At 38.0% G+C, this 27880-nt stretch overlaps 1 protein-coding gene and 1 long non-coding RNA gene across 3 annotated transcripts; one reads left to right on the top strand and one right to left on the bottom strand.

Annotated features, from left to right (window-relative positions):
- Positions 1-11458: 11458 nt before the first annotated feature.
- LOC129282824 (uncharacterized) lies at positions 11459-17211 on the bottom strand. The gene is made up of 3 exons (XR_010296751.1): positions 17118-17211; positions 13959-14099; positions 11459-11564 (listed from the first exon to the last, which is right to left on the bottom strand). It is a non-coding gene; the product is annotated as an uncharacterized LOC129282824 (long non-coding RNA).
- Positions 17212-18138: 927 nt separating this feature from the next.
- LOC129283206 (uncharacterized) lies at positions 18139-20798 on the top strand. 2 transcript variants are annotated; one of them, XM_064114900.1, is made up of 3 exons: positions 18139-18556; positions 18962-19030; positions 19324-20798. In XM_064114900.1, the coding sequence occupies exon 3, from the start codon at positions 19718-19720 to the stop codon at positions 20792-20794; it is 1077 nt and encodes a 358-aa protein (XP_063970970.1). In that variant the 5' UTR covers positions 18139-18556; positions 18962-19030; positions 19324-19717; the 3' UTR covers positions 20795-20798. The 2 variants fall into 2 exon arrangements, with proteins under 2 accessions (XP_063970970.1, XP_063970969.1); XM_064114899.1 differs by having other exon boundaries at positions 18962-20798.
- Positions 20799-27880: the final 7082 nt, after the last annotated feature.

The raw sequence follows: 27880 nt of genomic DNA on the forward strand, positions 1-27880 counted from the left end.
ATGAGCAGTGCCAGATTGACGTTGCTCTATCCCTTAAATCGTTGAACGTCAATCAGGGAAGCAGCAAATTCCATCTGGCTGGGACTTGAAATCCTGACCTCCCGGCTATGAGCGAGACTGACACCGGTATTACCAGACTGAAAGCAAGTTCATACCTTGGAAATCAAATCTTGGAAGTAGGCATAAAGTTATACAAAACTACAACTTATTAGTTGTAATATTCCTGAAAGACATTATACGTCATAGAGTAGGGACATGTACGTGTCAAAATTGTGAGAATCTTTGTTTCCAAAGTTACAGGTAATGTATGTATATAGCATTTATGAGGCGCCGATTTATCAAGTTGCCTATCCAATGGCGCAACTGTATATTACCCCGGCTGTAGATCCAGCTGTTGAAGGCGCTTGGTGCATTCAAGGAATTAATCCTGCCAGGTACCCATTCACCTCACCTGGGTCGAGTGCAGCACAGTGTGGGTAAAAAAACATGCCATGGCTAGGATTAAAACCTACAACCCTCTGTTTGAAAGGCAAGAATCAGAACCACTAGACCTCGACGTGCCCACTTTCTCACAGTTATTCTCGCAGTTTGAAAGCAATTAAGTGAGGAAAACTATCCCATCCTAGCGAATATGCTGGGTGCAGACGAGGGTGCTTGGATTGCTGGCTTGGTCAGCTAGCGCGTTTGAATAATGCGCCTCGTCAACTTCTGAGGACTTGCCCCAAAAGGGTCTGTTGTTTGGGTAAGTATGAATGCCGAGAATAGTTATTAGGTATTTCAAGTTTTCATAAATTTACAGGTATTTTGGAGATTAGTCGGCTTGAAAGCACCTTATTTGACTACAACATAATCAGTAATCCCTAAAATTGGAATACGAAATACAACATGTCGACTATCTTAAAATTAGATTTTTAAGGGAAACCCCTCCAGGTTTTGGAGTGAAATTGAAGCATGAAGATTATTACTTTCAATGCCTCAAGCAATTCAGCTGTAAAATGAATTTTAGAGAACTTTTCTTTTAAAAAAAAAAACATCAGAGACTTGAAGCAATTTAATTTTCTTACAATGACCGAATAGTAGATTTGTATGATTACACATTTTTTTTCAACTCATTGAACATTTGATTTTTATACATGTAATTGATCGCACATGAAAATACAAGCAACTCATAAAAACAAATCAGCCTCTTCACTTCTTCCTAACCTTCATATTACAAGGCCGAGATATATTTCAAGTGTACATTATTGTTGTTAAAGTCAAAAGTGATAGGTATACAAGAGTAAATCAGAAGTCATAGAGTTAATGTCAAATGTGAAAGGCTTGCACAAGGCCTGGAGTATACATAGAATTGATTTGAATGCAAAAAGATTGCAAGAGTAAATAACAATGAACCATTATTTTATGGTGCATATCACACACGAGATGATATTCAAGGACCTATGTGCTCGGAGTTAGGAAAAAAAGGTAAAACATAAGAATATAAAGGAAAAGAATCTTTGAACACACAACATACAATAAAACCAAAATGCACTATTTAAAGGAATAAAAGAGATCTGTCTTCAATAGACCCTTAAAATTCTCCATTGTACCAGCATGTCAAAGATAGGTCGCAGTAGTAGACATGGAGTAAATGTCACGTGGTAAAGACAGTCATCACTGCGGAGGGCCTACTCGAGTATTGCCTTGATCTGTGTGGCTTACAAGCCAGACAGTGGCTTATACTACTTGTGACATATCTTCTGAATGTCTCTCCTTCACCTTGACATATCTGTCTTACCATCCTACCCCCCCCCCCCCCCCCCCGGACACCCCCGGTCTCTTAATCAGAAACATTGCCAGAGGCTGTGCTGCGGTCAAAAACTACAGATTGGCGATATGATGAACGACTTGTCGTAATCTCTTAATGAAAACTGTCCGTTTCAGGCGAATCATCACCAAATGTGCACTTAAGTATGTTGTTTGCAGTGCTAGATGGATAATTCTGTCTTTGCATTTGTTTAACGAAAAAGAAGAAATAAATTCTGCCCCTTAGACAGATATCATTTAATTAAACTTGTTAAACCTTCCTTTTTCATTTCCTGATTTACATTTAACATAGTATGGTATTTTTCTGATAGAAAATTTCAAATTCATCTGAAACAAGACCATTTTAGTGAAGATCTAAAACAAAAATATGAATACCTGTAACATTGTTGCAGATCTGAAACAAGACTAATGAAGATCTCAAACGAGACTAATGAAGATTTGAAGCAACTGGGCGTTGTGGCGTGCGCCTGTAATCCAAGCTGTGGGGAAGTTACAAATTGATGCAGAGGTTCGAGGTTCGAGCCCTGGTCACGTCTTTTGGACGGTGACGTTAAAGGTCAGTCCCAGACGTAAATAATCATATCTGATTGATACACGTCTGACAAAACTCAAATACACACACACACACACACAAGAATATTGAATAAAGATATGAAACAATACTATCAAATGAAGATCTGAAACAAAACTATCAAAGGACGATATGAAAGAAGACTATCTAATGAAGATATGAAATAAAACTATCTAATGAAGATCTGAAACAAGACTATCTAGTGAAGATTTAAATCAAGACGAATGAAAATCTGAAACAAGACTATCTAATCTGAATCGAATGAAGATCTGGATCAAGGCTATCATAATAAAGATCTGAAACAAGACTATCTAATGAAGATATGAAAGACTATCTAATGAAGATACATTGTATAAAAGACTATCTACTGAAGATGTGAAACAAGACGAGACTATCGAATGAAGATCTGAAATAAGACTATATCATAGAGATATGAAACAAGACTATCTAATGAAGATCTGAAACAAGACGATCATTTGAAGATCTGAAAAAGACTATCTAACGAAGATCTGAAACAAGACTATATAATGAAGATCTGAAACAAGACTATATAATGAAGATCTGAATCAAGGTTATCTATTGAAAATATGAAACAAGGTTATCACATGAAGACGTGAAAAATATCATAAAATAAACTTCTCAAATGATGAAGTTATTCACCTGTATTTAGCTCAAAATTTGACATTCAGATTATTGATACCTCCCCCACCAATATCAGAAGGAGTATGTATTTCCTTGATTTTCAGTCAGGCTTGCTATATCATTGTTCAAGAAGTTAGACAAACAAAAACAAATTTGAAGATTTCAGGGAATTCGATACCAGGTTTGACATTTTCATATTGTCTGACTGAAATAGCATTCTGAAACTACCCATAAAATCATAAAGAAATAAACACCCTTCTGCCTCTCAACATGCTTCCATAACCAAATGTAGTTGGAAAAAGTACAATAAAGACTGTCTGCTTCTAAAAAATACTGAAAGTAGTCACACCACGGACTTTAAAAGATTAATAGATTTCTGCTTCTTGCTCCGAAGGCTGTATTTGCATAAGCACACATGTGCAGCTTGAGAAGATAATGGCACCAAGGCAGCGGCGCTAATGGCTGACTGAGCGACTGGCCTTGGCATGGTATGACATCATCTCTCGAGTGGTGAGGTATGACGTCAATCTTCGACTGACATCATACGATTGAAAACTCTCCTACAATTAATTATTGGGAGAGCTTCCGCGAACACATGGAATGGTACGACAAGGTGATTAAGGAATTTTCTCTCCCTGTGTCTTTCCTCCATTGGAGAATGAGGCAGCAAAATTGGCAGACACTTAAAGGGAAAGAAGAACCCCAGATTGGAAGCATATTAACATGATATTGTTAATATATCTGGTGTATATTCATGGAGTATACTCCTCAGATAATCTTATACCAGACAGATGAAATTCATTTGGTCTATGGATTTGGTCTAATTGCTGTGTGGTCTGAACTTAACATGTTCTTACACCACTTAGGCACTTACTCTCATTTTACATTTGATCTGATGCCCACACTGCAAAAAACACCGGTGTTGATTTAACATCAGCCCGGTATCTACATCGGTCCACACCAGAGAAAATGTTGAAACAACACCAGTTAAGAATCAAACCGACACTGGTTTAACACTATTTGGTGTTGCTGAAATGCCAAATTGGTGTTAGCCTAACGCCAAACGGGTGTTGTTTCAACACCTCTCTGGTGTGGACCGATATAGATACCAGGCTGGTGTTTAATTAACACCAGCATTTTTGCAGCCCAAATGGGTCTAATTTCTATTTTGCCCACAAATAATTTTGCACTTTGTTGAATAAAAATATGATCCATAAAAAGTTCATCCAATTTTCAGTGTTTTCGAGAAATGACTCCATCTTATCTGTCAGAGTTACTTGTAAAATATGAACCTGTTCGAAATCTTAGATCACTTCATATGGATTTATATATATATAACGTACCTGTTGTTAAGACAAAATTTTATGGCGAACGGGGGTTTGCGCATGCACCGCCGGAACTCTGGAATAGTATCCCACACAATTTAAGGCAAGTTGATACAATTGGGCAATTTAAATCTGCATTGAAAACATATTTATTTAACTGAAAAGAATATTATCAAAGCATTACCAGCAGCTTTCCCTCATCTTTTCTCTTTTTTTATTTTCCTAAAGCGCATTGAGACCTTTGTAAGGTGTAATGCGTGCTATATAAATGCTGATCTATTATTACTATATTATTATAGACTTAGTATTAGACCAAGTAGGTATAGCATACTTGTACATGTACATACATGTATAAGCATGGTCATTTGGCTGAATGGAAATAAGACCAAATGGTTTGTAAAAAAATGGTTGTAGACGGTTATGGCCAGCAGGGTGACACCAAATGCAATATTAATTCCAAGTACTTCGTAATTTCTTCCTTTTTTGTGGGGGGGGGGGGGGTGAAAATAGCATTTACAAAAGTTGAGAACAGTAGATAATTTTCCCTTATTCAATTTAATTATTTATTCATTTATTTCTCATTATTATTGGCAAAAAAATATATTCTATCAAATCAATCAGATTAACATAATGATCTTTTTCTCTGCTATCATAAAAGACATTGATTTGTTCAAATGTTCAAGGTTTTATGAATGTTTTTAATGAGACTCGTTAAATACAACTATGTTTGTATTTTTACATTCACTGTATATAATTTTTATGTTATAATGGCTTCATATGCTTAATATGGTATTTTGATGTTTATTGACTTCAAGTTGTGAATAAAACAAATTTCCTGATATGGATCAATAACGATGAACTTGGAACTTTTAAATTTTATGTTATTGTTAAAAATGCTTAGAACACTGCACATAAAGATTCAACTACATATTTTTAGGAATGGGCCTTCATAAATGTCAAAATTTCAAGACTTCAACATCATTTTCAACTATTCGGATATTACAGTAATTAAGGAAAATTTAGATTTAGTTAAATTGATTTAGTTAATATTGAGATTTAGTTGAAATTATTGTTTAGACTATGATAATGACATTATTTTGGGGCTAACCTCGATTAGCATCTTGCTATTATGTTAGCTCCAATTACCAAATGTTTTGTTTATATGTGATGTTCTTTTCCATGTAATTGTACCTGACAGTAATATTCGGTAATAAATTCAATTCAATTCAAATTGTTTGAGTAAAAGAATGAGGGGGCAGGGTGGAGGGACGGTACAAGAACCTGCTTTCACTCTTTCAAACAATTTCGGTTCCAAATTTGCAATCAATGGATTCATTGCAATATAACCAACATGACCAATAATTAAATGCAAATTCCAGAGTTTGCACCCAATTAAATGATTTATGATTGATTTTTGGACTTGAAATGGACTTACAATTGATTGTGAGTTTTCTGCAATGCTCCCCTTGATGCTTATACTGTACATGTATATCTAAAAACTGTAATAGAGGAAGCCATTTTCCTTGCCAATTTGAGGCAGGCAGGGATTTGGCATTGTCCATTTCATTAATTGTCATTAAGATGGGTGCTCGATACACTGTGGCCCCGTGGCATGGCCATTCTAGCGTGATTAGCCGACCGAATTGCTCAATCAATCACAGCTCGGCCTTCGTCGATCCCCCGATTCTGATCGCACTCATTTCCACGCTATTACAGACTATTACCATGAACGTTCAGCCTTTGAGCTTCTAAATAGACTTTTTTTTTTGGGGGGGGGATTACATGCATATCTAAGCAGGATGTAATAAGCAATATGAATCAATTTTGTATTTAGTTCTTCCAGTGGTTCTTTCCTCTACAAATGCAAAAGAGATAATATAGTCCCTAATCTCACTCCTCCAGGAGTGATACTAGGGACCAATACATTTAGAGTGAACTGTATTTTTAAATATATTTTCACTCCAAAAAGAAGGAAAATTCACTCTCAAGATGCAATTCCCATTCAAAAAGGAGTGAGATCAACTCATTCAGAGAGGTGTGTGGCAAAGGTCCAGATTATAATCTCTAGTACTTAGAGAGTACTTCTATGCCTGTCTAAACTTTTTTTTTTATTCAAAACTTTTTTTGCATTTTTCCACTAGGCTTTGTTTACACTCACAAAATGTAGCCAAAAAGCTAAATAAAGCTGTTATTCTTGTTGATTGTAGAATGAAGAAATAAATTAGAGGCCATTTGTTTTATCCTTCCATTTCTGCATATACTAAACAGAGGGAAGACAGAAAGGCCAGCCAACATGAAATCCTGCACCTGGGGATGTTGCAAATTGAGAATGGACATAATTTTTTATAACCCACAATAGAGATATTGTTTGTAGGTTCTTTTTATCCTAAAATGCTCGCAATCACAATTAAGAAATAGATAAATGTAAATATGAAAAATTGATTCCATTCCTAGCACAATAAATTGCTGTTCCTGACACTAAATGTTCAGCTGAAGCTAACCAGTACTCTTCCTAAATTGGCAACTTAATGGAAACCACAAAAATTGTAAACAAAGCATATCAACAATTTTTTAATTATGTTTTTTTACATTACACCACTGTATATTTCATTTCATTTTGACATGTGTTGTATCTATATTTGATATTTTTCAAACTATGTAATTGGGAATAAAGAAAAAGTTATAGATGTTGCCAATTTGAGTATTGAAAGCAGATTAGTTTAAGCATCATGCAGTTTGTTAACCTCCATGAATTAAGCTACTTTATATGCACACTTGGCATAAAGTGCAGGGCTGGTTGCAAAGATGCACTCAACATCAGGGTAAGAAAGTAATATTTCAAGAATACAAATTTCACAATCATAACACAACTAATTAGAGAAGGAACATTTTAGAAAACCACCCCTGAATGTTTCAATTTGCAATGCTAGAGACACTAAGAATTTCCCTGAAACATAGCAATCATCTCCATGTATAATTGTGTAATCATATAAACGCACATTGATATATGAACGTTTTTAGAATACCGCCCAGATTATTACAATTTAAAACGTCAGAGACACTAAGAAATTCCCTGAAACATAGCAATCATCTTCATGTATAATTGTCTAAGTAAATAGACGCACATTGATATGAGAACGTGTTAGAACACCACCCCAGAATATTACAATTTGCTACGTCAGAGACACTAAGAAGTTCCCTGAAACACAGCAATCATCACCATGTATAATTGCCTCATGTAAAAGACCAACATTGATAGCCCTGTGCAACAACCCTACTCATAAGCCGAGCTTGCTAATTGGTCCCAAAGACGACTTTCGTGTAAATGCATCATATAGACGCACATTGATATGATAACGTTTTTAGAATACCACCCCAGAATATTACAATTTGCTACGTCAGAGACACTAAGAAGTTCCCTGAAACACAGCAATCATCACCATGTATAATTGCCTCATGTAAAAGACCAACATTGATAGCCCCGTGCAACAACCCTACTCATAAGCCGAGCTTGCTAATTGGTCCCAAAGACGACTTTCGGGTAAATGCATCATATAGACGCACATTGATATGAGAACGTTTTTAGAATACTGCCCCAGAATATTACAATTTGCTACGTCAGAGACACTAAGAAGTTCCCTGAAACACAGCAATCATCACCATGTATAATTGCCTCATGTAAAAGACCAACATTGATAGCCCTGTGCAACAACCCTACTCATAAGCCGAGCTTGCTAATTGGTCCCAAAAACGACTTTCGTGTAAATGCATCATATAGACGCACATTGATATGATAACGTTTTTAGAATACCACCCCAGAATATTACAATTTGCTACGTCAGAGACACTAAGAAGTTCCCTGAAACACAGCAATCATCACCATGTATAATTGCCTCATGTAAAAGACCAAGATTGATAGCCCCGTGCAACAACCCTACTCATAAGCCGAGCTTGCTAATTGGTCCCAAAGACGACTTTCGTGTAAATGCATCACATAGACGCACATTGATATGAGAACGTTTTTAGAATACTGCCCCAGAATATTACAATTTGCTACGTCAGAGACACTAAGAAGTTCCCTGAAACACAGCAATCATCACCATGTATAATTGCCTCATGCAAAAGACCAACATTGATAGCCCGGTGCAACAACCCTTCTCATAAGCCGAGCTTGCTAATTGGTCCCAAAGACGACTTTCGTGTAAATGCATCATATAGATGCACATTAATATAACATTTTTAGAATACCACCCCGGAATATTACAATTTGCTACGTCAGAGACACTGAGAATTCACTGAAACATAGCAATCATCACCATGTATAATTGCCTCATGCAAAAGACCAACATTAATAGCCCCATGCAATAACCCTGCTCATAAACCGAGCTTGCTAATTGGTCCCAAAGACGATTTTCGTGTAAATGCATCATATAGACGCACATTGATATAACATTTTCAGAATACCACCCCAGAATATTACAATTTGCTACGTCAGAGACACTAAGAATTCACTGAAACATAGCAATCATCACCATGTATAATTGCCTCATGCAAAAGACCAACATTGATAGCCCCATGCAACAACCCTGCTCATAAGCCGAGCTTGCTAATTGGTCCCAAAGACAACTTTCATGTAAATGCATCATATAGACGCACATTGATATGATAACGTTTTTAGAATACCATCCCAGAATATTAAAAATTGCTACGTCAGAGACACAAAGAAATTCCCTGAATCATAGCAATCATCACCATGTATAATTGCCTCATATAAAAGACCAACATTAATAGCCTCATGCAACAACCCTGCTCATAAGCCGAGCTTGCCAGTAATTGATCCCGGAGATGAGTTTCGGGTAAATGCATTAAGCTGTGTGCCGTGTAGATACATACTTCACGCCTCCCCTCGTTGGCCCAAGCAGCTTTGATTAGCCACGATCAGCATGGAATGACAACTCATTACATCATAATACAAAATCTCTTGTACGGTGCGTTTCCAGGAATTAATATTCGTCATTTCAAATGCTGAACGTGCGTGCAGGCATGTACGTGAAATGGGTACATTTCCCATTGCACGGCAACAGCAAGCTACCAGATATAATAAAGGTACTAAAACGTGATGTGTTATTGTCACCTCCCAGTTTGTTGTTCAATTTTATGTAATCTTTCACTTTTGTGTCTATCATTTACATGTACAAATGATTGAATCTTATACTTATAATTCATTAAGTAATTGATTACAGCTAATTCTTACATATATAGTTTTTTATAAATCACCTATGACTCATTCTTGTTTGAAGTGTTCTTTACAAGAATATATTACAAGATAGATAAATCAAAATCAAGATATTTCTATTATTTTTCAATGTTTTTATTTTTATTAATTCTTTATTTTTTAGAAATTTGATTTTCAAAAATAATCTAGATCATAAAAACTAACCAATTAATTATGCTTATCAAAAGTGAAAATAATGCATCTATGAATTTTTGTTGTAAATACAATTGAATTGATTGATTCAAAATCCCCTTCTCTTCCCCTCCCATGCCAACAAAATGAATTACAAAAATCATCAAAATTGCAATTATGCTGTTCCTTCAAAGTCTATGAGAGGTTTATTTATTTTATTTTCTGAGATATGAGAGGTTTTTCACGGCGATGCCAAACAAATTTTTAATAAAATGAGCAAATCCCATTAGAAACGTGTACTGTAACAAAGCGATACAACGTTTTGACTGACCGCGATTTCAATGCGCGGTCAGCCAAACCGTCGTATCGGCACAGGGCACTGCATTGACTTTGCGCGTGAAAAGCGATACGTTTTGACTAATCGCACGCATTGAAATAGCGGTCAGTCAAAACATAGTATCGCTTTTTCCCTATGGCATTTTTTTACAGGGAAAATCTAAGTGAAATTACAAGCATGTAGCTCTTTTGCAATATTTTCTTGGATCCTTAGTTCTGTGTATAAAGATACCAATGTCAAGCAATTTTCTTGGTCTTTCCAACTATGTATTTTTCTCGCAATAAATATGTTGTAAGGCTGGGGAACTAGTGTGAAAATTGTTATATTAAACTTTGAAGTCGATTTTCTCTGAAATGGGTTTGCACCGTTGTATGTGTGATACGACGGTTTGGATGACCGTCGACGAATTCCTGAAGTTTGTTATGTGTTGAAATTCATTGTTCATACACAGTAAAAAAAAATAGCATGTTGTTTAAGCCCATCACTCTAACAGCAGGTTGTTTAGACTTTGAAACAATTGTTTAAACTTTTTATTGTTTAAAAATTTTGAACAACTTTTAACAACAGTTGTTAGAGTGACAGGCATGAACAAAGTGCCTTCAACCTTAAACAGTGTTTTTACCATGTATGGATAAAAAAAAACACCAGGGAAGAAAAAAAAATGTGCCATTTTTCAAGTGACTGAAAAAAATCACAATTTGTTTTTGATGCTGGAAATTCCACTTTAACACATATGCTATGGAATGAAATTAAAAATTAAATAGTGTTTCCATGCAATTTATTTATTGAAACACTAAATAATAATAATAATAATATGCAACATTTATATAGTGCTTAATACAAATGATTCTAAGCAATGCATACTATTACCCCGGCTTTAGCACGGCTACCCTGTTTGGATATGATAATGATCTTCAGGTAAAAATTTTCAGGGCTTCATTCATGCAAAAATATAGGATCTTGCAGCTCAGATTGTAAATTTCATATCAATGTTAACAAATACTTTATTTCAAGAGTATACTCTGTAACCAGGGGCGGATCCAGGATTTAAAAAAAGGGGGGGGGGCACATCTTCCCGAGGAAAAATTTGACAAGCAAAAAAAAAAAAAAAAACAACAACAGTTTTTTGGACACCAAAAGAAAGACATTTTCGTGTATGGACAAATTTGACAAGCAAAAAAAAAATAGGTCTTCATTTTCAAAAGGGGGCACACTTCTGTTTTAACAGAATTTTTACATTACAAATTTTAATTGTGCTTCTCAAGGGGGGGGGGGCATGGGCTGGCTTTCCCCTCTTCCTTCCCCCCTGGATCAGCCAGTGTCTGTAACTAGTGTATGACAGATAACATACTGTTTTCTACTCACCGCTGGTAAAGCAAAGAAAGAAATCGCAAATATGGAGAAGCAGGACGCAATCATCTTGCCTAGCCAAGTATTGGGGACTTTGTCTCCGTAGCCGATGGTCGTCACGGTTACCTGTTTTGAAAACAAACAAATTTGAGGGATTCAGAGGCAATGTCTAGTATAACTGAAATGCCAGGGTGGTTCAGTGTCAAGATGGTTTAAGGGCTGGAGTGTCTCTAGTCTGGAGGTTACAGGAGAACATGACAATTGATGAGACATTAGGTGGTTTCAAACCGCCTCAATCACAAGAATCCCTGTTTAATTACCATAACTTTTTCAGGCTCAAAACTACCCATTAATTATTCTCACATACACACCGCCCTGAAACGTACCCTTCGGGATAAATTCCTGAATTCATGAGCATGCGTAGTATTGTCTGATAGGCAAGCAAGGCGCGAGATTCAAAATCGCTAGCTCAGCAGCCACCCAGAGCGCCCGTGCCCAACTATACACGCTGGGTTAAAAGTTCCCCTTATTTGCTTTCACACTGCCAAAACACCTGCAACCTTGGAAAAAATCCTCGCAAAAGTTCTCGTAATTTTGACAAGGACTTAATATTTAGTGGGTATTTTCTTTCGGAGAGATTACGCATAATTTGCTTTCACACTGCCAAAACCACCTGGTATTTTCTGATAGGGGTAAATTTCCTGATCAGAAAATAGCTGGAACTGACAGACTTCAATGCGGTCTGAAACTACCTTACATAAAAACAGAGAAAGCGGATCTGTTAATCCGACTAAGAAAGCAAACAAGTGATTCTCGGGTCCGTTTCATAAAGAGGTACAACTATTGTACCTTTGCTATTATTGTAATTACCATGGTAACCTTGATTGTGATTGGCTGCTGAGCCCTGTTTCCATGGTAGTTGCCATGGTAGTTGCCATAGAAGCAAATTTACAACGGTTTTATGAATAAAGAAGACCCTGATGGGAGTTCTTCTGATGAAGCCATTCTGAAACATTTGTGTTACATCAATTTGGTGTTACATCAATTCTGTGTAACATCAATTAGATGTTGCATCAATTTGGTGTTACATCAATTTGGTGTTACATCAATTTGGTGTTACATCAATTTGTGTTACATCAATTCTGTGTAACATCAATTTGGTGTTGCATCAATTTGGTATTACATCAATTTGGTGTTACATCAATTGGTGTTACATCAATTTGGTGTTACATCAATTCTGTGTTACATCAATTCCCCATTGTAAGTTTGGCCATGGCTATGGCAACTACCATGGTAACAGGGCTCACAATCAAGGTTACCATGGAAATGCTAATGGCAACTTTGCAATAGTTGAACTCTTTATCAATTTAGAATTACATCAATTTGATGTTACATCAAATTGGTGTTACATCAAGTTTGTATAATAACAATTCATTCTAAACAATGCACATTTAAGTCGTGTTATGCTCAATGCAAGTGACAGACCAGTCATGTGCCCAGTTTGTGATTTCAGAATACTTGAGTTTATCAATTTCATAATAGTAAAGAATTTGCTTTAAACGATGCACATTTTAATCTCTGTAATATTTCTGTTAACATACATTTTTCATTGAATAAAAACTATTTGTTCGCAGTGACCTGGGAACCACTTCTTAACAACCAGTAAATATGTTTCATTTGAATGGAACTAGCGTGATTCACATTTTTCCTTTGATATCAAAACCCATCTTGACGTCGGAGCTGCCTTCACCTTTAAAGACGACACTGGGGTAAAATGAAAAAAAGCAGTTCAAACAACAAAAAGAGACATGTTTGATGTTAAAAGTCCCATGGCAACATGTCAAGGATGATCCATCTCATTCAAAAACTACGTTTGATCAGTTGCTTGTTGCTCTCGACATGTAAACAGAGAAACAAGAATTCTTATCATCTTGTGATTAGTCCCCGGGCGTGTACGAGTCGGTCGGCGGGTTGGCGGAAAGGACGGGGAAAGCGATCAATTCCAAATGGCAACCGAGGCCGGGGAAGGCATTAGTGTGAATGTAGATGCATGCAATCATGATTAGGGTTGTAATACTGTTTTCATGAATCGACAATGGAGCCCTCGGCACATTCGTTGTCAAAAATATAGTAAAATCATCAAGGAATAAATCAAGGTATGAAGGATTTTAGTGAATGTTTCTTGAAAATCATGTAATTGCTGTTATTGTATTATAATTCCATGTTTGAATTACAAGAAATAAACTGAAAATCAGGAAAATAAAGGAAAATCCAATGAAACAAATTGTCCTTGTGAAAAGTCTGCCAAATAAACATGATTGCAGAGTCTTGCAAGGAAACTGAATGTTTTGAAAGATCTCCACTATATATGTACATTTGTTTTATAATATATTATGTAAATACCACCTAAAACAAAATGTGATGTTTGAAATTCCAACGTAGACAGAATTGGCATCTTTAAAAAGTGGAAAACGGAGGTCCCTGGCTAAATGTGTAGAAAGAAATAAAATTGATTCTTACCACACCCCACCATAAAGCGTCTGCGTAGGTCTCAAACTGACAAATACCCTTCGCATCTATGTGATCCTTCTCCGCCAAGTAAACAAAGTATGAGGTAAATATAAGTCCAAGGAAGCCTATGTATAAAGTAGTTATCAGCTCCTGCAAGAAAAAAAGATCAGAAAAAATCAACACATTAGGCAACAAGCGACTTGATTACTAAACTATCTGTAAAGTAACAAGATTTTGTTCAGGCGTCACACTAATTATCGGCATATCAGAAAGGCTTTGTGCAGAAACTTATCACGTCTGAATCCTTATGCCACTCTTATTTCGAGATGAGTAAAAGATAGTTAACGAAGAATACAAAAGAAATGCAAATGAGGCAACCTTTTCTTACACCAAGGCAGTCATATCGTTAACACATCTTGAAGTTAGGTGAGGCAGGTGTTGTGGATCAGTGGATTAATCTATGGATTATGGACCACAAGGTCCAGGGTTTAAATCCCACCACAGCACTCCTGCCCTTAAGCAAGGTGCTTATCTAAATTTGCCACTCTCCACCCAGGTGTGGTAAATGGGTACCCGGTAGCAAGGAATTCTTTGAATGCTCAAGCGTCCTATCAGGGTAGCCGGGCTAAAGCCGGGGTTAATAGTATGCAGCGCTTAGAAACATTTGTATTGAGCGCTATATAAATGTTGCATATTGTTGTTATAATTGAACCATTTTTTGACGCAATTTGGTTATGATATTGAAATTTCAAACTCTCATTGCTCATCTATGCATGAACCTTTCATATCATATGAGTTATCAAAATCAAAATAAAGAAGAAAATCTGAGTAAGTTTAACGTCAGAGATGGGTTAAAGTGGTGTGGTCTAGTGGTTAGAGCACTGGTCTCATAATCATAAGGGTGTGAGTTCAAATCCCTGCTCCCCCATGGTCTCCACTTTGATTTCTGAAGTCTAAGGCCCGTATTCTGAACTCGGGTTTAAAGATAAATTCCAGTTGTGGGAACGAACTCAAAATGACTTTTTACAGAATTTAATATAATGTAGGGTTGAAGAAAATTATATGTTCGGAGTTGAAAATAAATGAAGTTCTAAATCATCAAACTGAAGGGGAATGAAGCAGACGCAAAATGAAGAGAACTTAAACCGAAGGAGTCTGGTTGTACACTGTTTAATATCTGGGCTATTGTGCCTCAGCTTAACTTTGGATCACAGAATAATTTACATAAATATCTAAATTAGAAATAACAACCAATCAAACTAAAGAAAATGGAAGGATCGAACTAAAATGTAAGAACCCAATTCATAAGATAAACCAATAAGGAATGAGATGAGATGACAAAGATATCTGGTGATTATGTAATAATGGAAGTAGAAACTAAGGAGTCAGGTGAGGGATGGAATGAGTGGAACACCTGAAGAGAGAATAGAGAAGGAATGAAGATGACAAGAGAAACACAGGAAAGGCATTCAGAGTAGAATGAATGAATGACAACTGAATATCATTAAACTCAAATAACCTTAGTCCAGACTGCAAGGGCAGTACTGAAAAGAAATGCAAATGAACTAAAGTCTAGACAGAACAGAAATGTAAAACACCTGAAGAAAACACAAGTCAAAGGAAATAAACAAAATAGGTAAATGACAAATTAACAATCCTACATGGTCTCCTACATGGGTTTAAGTGGTGTGGTCTAGTGGTTTGAAATTTCAAACTCTCATTGCTCATCTATGCATGAACCTTTCATATCATATGAGTTATCAAAATAAAGAAGAAAATCTGAGTAAGTTTAACGTCAGAGATGGGTTTAAGTGGTGTGGTCTAGTGGTTAGAGCACTGGTCTCATAATCATAAGGGTGTGAGTTCAAATCCCTGCTCCCCCATGGTCTCCACTTTGATTTCTGAAGTCTAAGGCCCGTATTCTGAACTCGGGTTTAAAGATAAATTCCAGTTGTGGGAACGAACTCAAAATGACTTTTTACAGAATTTAATATAATGATCACCAAAGTGTCTGTTTGTATGAATAAAAAATATGTGCCAAAGGATTCTGGAAGAAATTGTGTAATTGCTGAGAAATAAGCAAAATAAGCGCGGATTCGGTCACTTCCGTCGGGTCTTTATTCCAGCAATAATAATACACTGTCCCACATGTGCCTATCTGTGTTGGCGATCTTCAGTGTGATCGTTTTTTAGCTAGATATTATGATTTCACAAAGTTCAGTTTATGTAACTGTACCAGATCTAGATCCACGGTGATATATCAATACTTTACCTTGGTTTTACAGACTTTCTCACGAAATCAGTGTTTTGCTGCAGCTACGTTCATTTAGCTTTAAATTAAACCCTGGTTCAAAGTTGCAGTTTAACTATGGAGAGCCAATAGGGGCACAAATTCCTAACAGCACACATCCAATCTATTAACTCATATGACACCCAAATTGTTCATAATTGTCTGGGAGTGATAAATTAAGTATTTTGATGTATTTCTCTTCATTATGAAAGCAAAATATTAAACATAAGAAATATACAATATAGAAACAGAATTTTTGAATATTTGGCTCCCATAATTTTAGCACAGAGTTAGACCATGGTCTAAGTTAAACCCGACATCAGAATATGGGCCTATTAGGTTAGCCACTATGCCTGATTAACTTACACATAAAATGTTTCCTATGTAATTGGTTATACCAGCTTGGCATAACACCAGCAATAAGCTGTCCTGTTGAGTTCCTACAGGAGTAACCATAACAGATGACGAAAATGAAATACTACAAATCATTTCAGGGGAGCGTTGTTACCCAGTGCATTAGTCTTCTGACTTTGAAACAGAGGGTGGTGGGTTCAAATCCCAGCCATGGCATAGTTTCCTTCAGCAAGAAATTTATCCACATTGTGCTGCACTCAACCCAGGTGAGGTGAATGGGTACCTGGCAGGAATTTATTCCTTGAAATGCACTGAGCGCTGGAAGGCAGCTCCAGCTAAAGCTGGGGTAATAATAATAACAATGCGCCTCGGAGTAGATTATTTCTAGATAGATGGCGCAATATAAATGCCTATTATTTTCATCATTTAATAATTTAAGAAAAAAAAATGACTAGGAATCCCAGTTTCCTTAATTCTGGGACAGACCCTATATTCTACATGTATTACTATTAAAACGGACTCACCTGCCGATGAATGAATACTACTGATCCAAGGAGTCGCCAAGTACCTCCTTGCCTGTCTATGTGTAACATACGAAGAATTTGAAGAAAACGTACACCCCTGTAGAAGATATAACAGTTAAGGCCAACATTTAATCCTTGTGGCTTAATATTGAAATATTTTAGAGTAAATGTACACTCTAAATTCCAAGGATTTAAAATAAATCCAGATCGGCTGTGAATAGTGACCAGTCAAATATTAGATTAAGATTCAACCCTTGTTGATTTGAATAAAAATCTAAAATATTTGAATTTAAATCTTTGGAGATTTAAAAGTTAATCGTTAAAGATTTAAAATAAATTCACAGCCGATCTGGATTTATTTCAAATCCTTGGAATTTAAGGTGTATGCTTTGATATTTTGGAATACCTAAAATGATGAGAAATCAACTCTGTTGCCAGTTACATTCACTTCACACGGAAATACTTGTACGGGTAAACTTTTGGCCTTAACATTCAAGATGTATTTTGGCATACATTAACGTAAGAGCATGTAAAGCAACACAGTGAACATTTTTCATCACATTATTCTGAGTAACTTGAAAATAAGCTGAATACTCGCAATTATTTTTTACATCTTCGCATAACAGAAGAGCTGCCCCTATCAATTAAAGGGATGGTCCGGGCTGAAAATATTCAATCTTAATACATAGAGTAGAATTAACTGAGCAAATTGCCGAAAATTTCATCAAAATTGGATAACAAATAATTAAGTTATTGAAGTTTAAAGTTTAGCAATATTTTGTGAAAACAGTCGTCATGAATTTTCATTAGGTGGGCTGATGATGTCACATCCCCACTTTCCGTTTTCTTATGTTATTACATAAAATCATATTTTTTTCATTATTTCATATTCGTGTGAATAAGATGTTTTCCTTCTAATGAAATAAGTTGCAGCAATAAATATCTAATGCACAAAATCAGTTGTCAATCCAATTTTTCTAGTTCTTGGAGGAAAAAAATTGAATAAACCTAATGTTGTAAATTGGATTTTTCTTGTATAATATTTCTTTAAAAAATCTAGTCAAAAGGATACTTTGTTTTATTATTTCATTTCAGTATATAATGTATAAAATGAATCTATATTTCACATTATATCTGCCAACTTTATCTTTAGTACTCTTTCTCCCTCTCTGTACTTCTACCAACTTTGACTTACTCTTTCCCTCTCTGCTCATTGGCTAATTCTTTCCCGCCTTTTTAGGAGTAGCAGTAATGCCAATTCATGTACCCCCTTTAGGGATGCTTTTGTACTTTGATGTGCACCATTGCACTTTTATTGTTAGATAGGGAGAGAGTCCAGTGACTCATGACACACTGGCAGTAGCAAGGGCATTCCCACTGTTTGTTGTTGAGGAGGAGACTTGTCCCTACAGAAGAAAGTTTAACTTTGAAGTATAGAAGTAAGTTGATTTATATATATATATTCTTATTTTAGTAAATTGAATGTTTATTTCATTGATATGTTATACTATTACTGTGATATGTATAAATGCATGTTATAATATTTACTCAATTTGATTGGACAGAAAGCTCACCTGATAGTGATCCGTTATGTGCCTGAGTTTTGATTATTATATTCTAGATATATATATATATTGCATTACCAATTGCTACATGTATAATATTCATTTTGATGTGATGATTTTGATTTATTTGTGTAATTATTGCACAGCTTTAAATAATAGAAATGAATAAAAAGTCAGTGTCAATAGACCAAATAGTAAATCTAATGTTACCATAGTTATGTATCGCTTAACATGGCTGTGTATATTTGTTAGTGACATTCATCAATTTCTATGTTATAGGACTTCTGCAAGGACTTCCTTTCATGTACTTAAGATGTCGAAGCAAAATGCGGAATTAGTGTCTGACCGGTGAGTTCATGGTCTAGGGAGAGTTGTTCAACTTATATCATATGTATTTTATTGTGACTTTCTGAATACGAACATATTGTTGATACGATTTTATATCTAATGAAGGAAAGAGATATACTTCTTGATTTACTTTGTCTTTAATAGTCACTGAAGAAAATGTAGTTTATTGTCTTGATTGATAATGTAAATCTGTATTTGTTATGTTTAGAACTGTACTACTTTTCATACCGCTATTATGTAATGTGTGGTAATTATATTAATCATGTGTTTGTTTATATTTTGTTATCATACAGAGGCTGTTTTCCCTTGGTAAATAAAAGAACCCAATGAAACCTCAGCCCTTGTGAGTCGTGTCCGTGTTGTGTGGTCGTCGGCGCGAACCCTTTCAATGGTGTCAGAAGTGGGATCATCAGCAACAAGGGACCATCTGGTACGGGCTCTGCAGATATCGGACTTAGAAGAAATCTTGAGAACTTACGTGTATGTGGTCTTATCCTGGTGTCATCGTGCACAACATAAAATTGGAATGACTTTAGACTGGTTCTAAACAGCCTCGGTCAGACTGTATGTAAAATAATGGACAACATTTGTATGCTCTTTTTTCTCTGATTTGTGCAGTGATTGTATTGTGGTTTCGCTATTCTGTATGCAAAGTTCTTTTTATGTGCCAAATTCAAATCTAGGATCATGGAAACCAGATCGAGTTCATCATCAGCTACGACTGAGAATATGGATGTTTTGTCCCAATTCTTCCGCCGTTCAATTGGATTACAGAGTATATTACAGAGCAACTTACCAAAATTCCGAGGGATGCCACATCATGCGGATGATATGTCCTTGTCAGAATGGCTTGAAGAATTTAATGGAGTAACTGCTAACCAAAATATGGAAATGAGTAGCAAAGCTCGACTGTTGCTAGATCACCTTTCAGGACCAGCACGAGAGGAAATAATGTGTCTCAGTGAATCAAAGAGACAGGATTTTGATGAAATAGTAAGTCGTCTGAAATTGTGCTTTGGCTATCAGGAAACCACACAGACCCTCAGTAGTCAGTTTCATAATCGCATACAGAGAGATGGAGAATCACTTTGTGACTTCAGCCGTGCCCTGATTCGCACCTACAACAAGATGGAAAAAGCTGCCACTACACAAGCTCAAGGAGAAGCTTTAAGCCAGTTGAAAAACAAGACCTTAAGTGATCAATTTGTCAATGGTGCCCGGGAGGCTTGGGTGAGGAGAGAGTTGAGGCGAATACAGATGATGCATGAAACCAATGGATTCGCCAAGATTCGTGAGGAAGCCCTCAAACTCTTTCAGGAGACTGCCACCACTCAGAGGCCCAGAGTCAGAGAAGCAGATATCGAAGTTGGAAGGGCAGTCATGAAAGATTCCATGCTTGTGCAACAGGTAGTAGAACAACAGAAAGCTATAATGACGGAGTTGGAGCAACTTAGGGGAGAAGTAGCCAGACTGAAAGGAGGAAAGCCTCAGAGAAAGAGGACTGATGGACGATGCTTCAGCTGTGGTCATAAGGGACATCTACGACGTGACTGCCCCAACATACCTAACGGTTCCCCTGCACATGATTATAATTACTCTGCTGGCAACTGGCATCAGGAGAATCAAAGCTTCCCCACTTGGAGCATGGAATCAGGTACCATGCAGAATCATGACAGTTTCAATAGGCCAACAGTCTACCAGTCCTCATCACAAGGAGCTGCCAGTATTCCTCACCAACATATCGCATCCCAGCAGGAAAACTAGACCCCTCTGTTGTTGAGGGCCAAACGGCAGAGGACAATAGAAAGCAATATTATACAGAAGAGCCCATAGAAGGAACTGCAACCTATCCACAAACTGATGTGTCATTTGGTGGTAATTCAGAGGATGTCAATGAATCCAGTGTGGCACAAGGCAGACAGACTTCAGTGGCAGAGGTTGTGCCAGCAATGGATGAGATAGTTGACACAGCTGATTTGATTTCTGAAAGCCCAGCTGTCATAGCAGAAGTTGCTGGTGTACCCATTGGCTGCATCCTCGACACTGGGGCAGAGGCATCCATTATACCATCAGACGTGTTTCATCGACAGTTGGAAGCAGCGGTAGGAGAAGTGAGCCCATTTAATAAACCTGTGAAAATTGTTGGTGTGGGGCCAACTAAAGTACCAGTGGAAGGCTTCATCCGAACCCATGTTTCTGTAAACGGTCAAAAAGCTACAATAGGATTTCTAATCGTACAACGAGAGTCATGCGGGGAAAGACAAAGAGACTTCCCTATTCTGCTGGGATGCAATGCCCTTCGAGCACTATTTCCTTTGGAGAGAGCGAAAGGGGAATTCCAGATGGTGAAGGATTGCTTGGACATCGAGACTGCAGGTAGTGCACATGTACGAGAGGTTGTTACTGGGGCAACAAGAGTAGTTTTGCCTGCCAGGACGATACAACAAATACAGTGCGCAATTAGGCCTTTCCAAGGTGGGGAAGATGCTGAGTCAAGTGTCTGGCTTATCCAGGGTAACAGCCAGTTTGGAGATTCCCAGGTTGAAGTCATTGAAGGCTGTTGTGCTGAAAATGGGGACATGCATGTTCTACTGATGAATTCTGGAGACAGAGAATTCATAGTACCACCTCATTCAACTATTGCATCTGCCAAACAAGTGGAAGAACGTTGTGAAATTTGTCTACAAACTAAAGATGACCAGCTAGAGGTTAATATCTGTGATATATTGATTGCCAAGACAGAGCCGGGAGTGGAGGACGACGGACATGAGCCAGAGCAAGCAATGGATACCAAGCCTCCCAGTAGGACAGCATCAGCATCACAGGAGAGATTCACTTTCACTGATGGTACGGAAATACTGCTTCCTCAGGGCATCAGCCTAGATGGGATGGCTTATGAAGATGCATCTAGGATTGCTAAACTCCTACATGATCATGAAGCAGCATTCTCTAAAGATGAATTCGACCTGGGATGTTGTGATATGGTACCACATGAAATCAGAGTGACCTCTGACAAGCCAGTGCGTCTGCCCTATCGAAGGATAGCTCCTCACGTGACTTCAGAGGTTCGTGATCTATTACAAGACATGCTGGAACGTAAGATTATAAAGAGGTCAACTAGCCCCTATGCCAGTCCGATCGTTCTTGTAAGGAAGAAATCAGGGGCACTACGCTTATGTATTGATTATAGACAATTGAACAAATTAACAGTCAAAGACTCCTTTCCGCTACCCAGAATAGACGAATCATTAGAAGTAATGAATGGAGCCAAATACTTCTCTTCCCTTGACTTGTCTCATGGATATTTCCAGATCACTATGCACACAGAATCAGTGCCCCTAACTGCTTTCCGTGTACCCTGGGGACTCTATGAATTTGAAAGAATGCCTCAGGGTCTATGCAACAGCCCAAGCACATTTCAGAGAGTGATGGAGGCAATTTTCTGTGACATGAACTTTACAAAAGTCATACTCTACCTTGATGATGTTTTGGTCTTTTCCAGAACGTTTGAGGAGCACCTCGAAACACTCGGAGAAGTCTTTGACCGCCTAACAACACATGGCCTGAAGTTGAAAGGAGGAAAGTGCCAGTTCTTCAAGAAAGAAGTAGCTCACCTCGGGCACATTGTCACTGAGAAGGGTGTCATGGTAGACCCAAGCAAGGTATCAAGGATCAAGTCGTGGCCTGTACCTCAAAACGGATCAGAATTATGCTCCTTCCTCGGTCTTGCTTCATATTACAGAAGGTTTGTGCCTGACTTTACCAGAATAACAGCACCACTCCATGCACTAACTGGACAGAAGTGTAAGAAAAGGAGAAGGAAGACAGGGGATATCGCTCCAGACACAAGCTTTGTGTGGACCAAAGAGGCAGACGAGTCATTTCATGAGCTTAAGGAGAGACTGTCTTCAACACCAGTTCTTGCCTATCCCAAGTTTGGAGAAGAATTCATACTCGAGGTTGATGCATCTCTAAAGGGACTTGGTGCCTGCTTGTCACAGAAAGATGACAATGGACATTTACACCCTATCTCGTTTGCAAGCCGTAGCCTACGTGGAGCCGAGAAGAATTATCCAGATTTCTCAAGCTTCAAGATAGAACTTCTTGCCCTTAAATGGGCAGTAGTCGAGAAGTTCAAAGGGTATTTGTTGGGTGCTAAGTGTATTGTATACACGGATAACAACCCTCTAGCCCACCTTCAAACTGCACAGTTGGGGGCCACTGAACAGAGGTGGGTAGCACAGCTGGCAGCCTTTCAGCTTGATATCAGATACCGTCCTGGAAAACTCAACAGATGTGCCGATGCACTCAGCAGGTGCCCTGGAAACGATGAGGGCGAGGTGAAAGAGATGATCGGAGCACTGACGGTGACTACTGTCCTCCCGGCAGAAGTTGTAGTTTCCGGGGACCAGTTGGCAGATGAGGAGCCGCCGAGAGTTCCTGGCGTGTACCCATCATACTCAGTAGAAGAACTTGAAACTCTTCAACAGAGTGACAATGCACTCTCTGTGTGCAGACGTTATCTCAGGTGTGAATGGAAGTCTGAGGATGAAATCAAACAAGAGAATGCAGAAATAAAGTCCTGGTTGAAGGAGCGAGCTAGCATTATAGAATACAAGGGAGTCCTGTATAGGCAACCAACAGAATCAAAACATCCTCAAAGAAGACAGCTTCTTGTACCAAAGAGTCTCCAAGAAAAGATGATGGAAATGGCCCACGACCAATGGGGCCACCAAGGCATCAATAGAACCTTAGCAATCCTACGGGAAAGGTGCTTTTGGCCAGGTATGTGCAATGATGTGAGAGGACACATCAGGAAGTGTTTTGTCTGTGTTACATCCAAGACTCCAACGCCAGCTATTCGGACCCCAAGACGGCATCTGTTGGCATTCAGACCCCTTGAGTTAATCGCGATAGACTTCCTCAAGCTCGACAAGGGCCAAGGTGGATATGAGGATGTCTTAGTTATCACAGACGCCTTCACCAAATTTGCTCAAGCCATTCCTTGCAAGAACCAAACCGCCGCAGTAGTAGCACGTGCTTTGATTGATGGTTGGATCGTTCACTACGGTGCTCCACTTCGAATTCATTCAGATCAGGGGCGAAATTTCGAAAGTTCGTTGGTACGAGAGTTATGCAAGCTATATGGCATTGAAAAGACACATACCACTCCTTACTATCCCCAAGGAAACGGGCAGACAGAGAGATTTAACCGAACCTTGTGTGGTATAATTCGCTCCCTTGATCCTGACCGTCGAAAGAAGTGGCCTGGGCTTATTGGCCAGTTGGTATTCTTGTACAATTGTACTCCACATGGGACAACTGGATTGTCACCGTACCGACTTCTGTATGGACGAGAGCCCAACACCCCACTGGACCAACTCATAGGGAATGGACATGCAGATTGGGATGAAGACTTTGTGTCAGAACACTCTAAGTCACTCCAACAGGCCCACATGTTAGCGCAGCAGAATATGGAGATGATACAGAATAGTGAGAAGACGAGGCATGACGCCCTCCCTATGAGTTCACCTCTCAGCATCGGCGCAAGGGTACTACTGAAGAAATGTGCATTTGAAGGACGTCATAAACTTGAAGACAAGGTCTTAAGGGACCCCTTCATCGTGACAGCAGTGAACGAGATGGGTGACGTGTATAAAATCCGACCCATGTTTGGAGGACCAACAAAGGTAGTCAACAGGAGATTGTTGATTCCTGACCCACGGAAGGAAATAGCAATTCCTACTCCACAGGATAAGCCAGAGGACCAAGTGAAGTCACAACCGTTGCCCACTTCAGAGAACACTACCCCCTACTTCACCTTCTTGTGGGAACCCTCAGAGCCTGATAGGCTTACATCTGGTGAAGAGAGACCAGTCACCCTTAATCAAAATGGCTCTTGCGGAGAGAATGATTCCACTGGTAGAAATGTTCCCAGTGAAGAAACCAATGCGGCTGAAGATGCCATACTACAGAATGAACCTCTTGGAGAAGACAGATCTCGACATGATAATATGAATCATGAGGTCGAGCGTCGGAGGTCCCGTCGGGTGAACAAAGGACAACACAGAAATCGACTACATCTCCCAGTGTCGGTATTACCAAAGTGAAGAGAAAAGATTATTTCTTTTAGAGAGACTTTTTGTCTTGTATGAATTTGATATAGAGTGTGATTAATATTCTATAATGTTCGACATAAATTTTTTTGCATGTTTAGCTTACTGTAGTAAGCACTTAATTTCATTTTGAATTACATGCAATTACCGCAGATAGCAACTGTTATTGCATGGAATGTGGGGAAGATATTGTATTTTTTGTGTTTTACATGTATCTTTGTTTCAAACATTATGACATTAATCGTGGGGAAGATGTTGTAAATTGGATTTTTCTTGTATAATATTTCTTTAAAAAATCTAGTCAAAAGGATACTTTGTTTTATTATTTCATTTCAGTATATAATGTATAAAATGAATCTATATTTCACATTATATCTGCCAACTTTATCTTTAGTACTCTTTCTCCCTCTCTGTACTTCTACCAACTTTGACTTACTCTTTCCCTCTCTGCTCATTGGCTAATTCTTTCCCGCCTTTTTAGGAGTAGCAGTAATGCCAATTCATGTACCCCCTTTAGGGATGCTTTTGTACTTTGATGTGCACCATTGCACTTTTATTGTTAGATAGGGAGAGAGTCCAGTGACTCATGACACACTGGCAGTAGCAAGGGCATTCCCACTGTTTGTTGTTGAGGAGGAGACTTGTCCCTACAGAAGAAAGTTTAACTTTGAAGTATAGAAGTAAGTTGATTTATATATATATATTCTTATTTTAGTAAATTGAATGTTTATTTCATTGATATGTTATACTATTACTGTGATATGTATAAATGCATGTTATAATATTTACTCAATTTGATTGGACAGAAAGCTCACCTGATAGTGATCCGTTATGTGCCTGAGTTTTGATTATTATATTCTAGATATATATATATATTGCATTACCAATTGCTACATGTATAATATTCATTTTGATGTGATGATTTTGATTTATTTGTGTAATTATTGCACAGCTTTAAATAATAGAAATGAATAAAAAGTCAGTGTCAATAGACCAAATAGTAAATCTAATGTTACCATAGTTATGTATCGCTTAACATGGCTGTGTATATTTGTTAGTGACATTCATCAATTTCTATGTTATAGGACTTCTGCAAGGACTTCCTTTCATGTACTTAAGATGTCGAAGCAAAATGCGGAATTAGTGTCTGACCGGTGAGTTCATGGTCTAGGGAGAGTTGTTCAACTTATATCATATGTATTTTATTGTGACTTTCTGAATACGAACATATTGTTGATACGATTTTATATCTAATGAAGGAAAGAGATATACTTCTTGATTTACTTTGTCTTTAATAGTCACTGAAGAAAATGTAGTTTATTGTCTTGATTGATAATGTAAATCTGTATTTGTTATGTTTAGAACTGTACTACTTTTCATACCGCTATTATGTAATGTGTGGTAATTATATTAATCATGTGTTTGTTTATATTTTGTTATCATACAGAGGCTGTTTTCCCTTGGTAAATAAAAGAACCCAATGAAACCTCAGCCCTTGTGAGTCGTGTCCGTGTTGTGTGGTCGTCGGCGCGAACCCTTTCAATGGTGTCAGAAGTGGGATCATCAGCAACAAGGGACCATCTGGTACGGGCTCTGCAGATATCGGACTTAGAAGAAATCTTGAGAACTTACGTGTATGTGGTCTTATCCTGGTGTCATCGTGCACAACATAAAATTGGAATGACTTTAGACTGGTTCTAAACAGCCTCGGTCAGACTGTATGTAAAATAATGGACAACATTTGTATGCTCTTTTTTCTCTGATTTGTGCAGTGATTGTATTGTGGTTTCGCTATTCTGTATGCAAAGTTCTTTTTATGTGCCAAATTCAAATCTAGGATCATGGAAACCAGATCGAGTTCATCATCAGCTACGACTGAGAATATGGATGTTTTGTCCCAATTCTTCCGCCGTTCAATTGGATTACAGAGTATATTACAGAGCAACTTACCAAAATTCCGAGGGATGCCACATCATGCGGATGATATGTCCTTGTCAGAATGGCTTGAAGAATTTAATGGAGTAACTGCTAACCAAAATATGGAAATGAGTAGCAAAGCTCGACTGTTGCTAGATCACCTTTCAGGACCAGCACGAGAGGAAATAATGTGTCTCAGTGAATCAAAGAGACAGGATTTTGATGAAATAGTAAGTCGTCTGAAATTGTGCTTTGGCTATCAGGAAACCACACAGACCCTCAGTAGTCAGTTTCATAATCGCATACAGAGAGATGGAGAATCACTTTGTGACTTCAGCCGTGCCCTGATTCGCACCTACAACAAGATGGAAAAAGCTGCCACTACACAAGCTCAAGGAGAAGCTTTAAGCCAGTTGAAAAACAAGACCTTAAGTGATCAATTTGTCAATGGTGCCCGGGAGGCTTGGGTGAGGAGAGAGTTGAGGCGAATACAGATGATGCATGAAACCAATGGATTCGCCAAGATTCGTGAGGAAGCCCTCAAACTCTTTCAGGAGACTGCCACCACTCAGAGGCCCAGAGTCAGAGAAGCAGATATCGAAGTTGGAAGGGCAGTCATGAAAGATTCCATGCTTGTGCAACAGGTAGTAGAACAACAGAAAGCTATAATGACGGAGTTGGAGCAACTTAGGGGAGAAGTAGCCAGACTGAAAGGAGGAAAGCCTCAGAGAAAGAGGACTGATGGACGATGCTTCAGCTGTGGTCATAAGGGACATCTACGACGTGACTGCCCCAACATACCTAACGGTTCCCCTGC

The sequence above is a fragment of the Lytechinus pictus genome, unplaced genomic scaffold (genome assembly GCF_037042905.1).
Source record: "Lytechinus pictus isolate F3 Inbred unplaced genomic scaffold, Lp3.0 scaffold_20, whole genome shotgun sequence".
In the NCBI taxonomy this organism is placed as follows: Eukaryota; Metazoa; Echinodermata; class Echinoidea; order Temnopleuroida; family Toxopneustidae; genus Lytechinus; species Lytechinus pictus.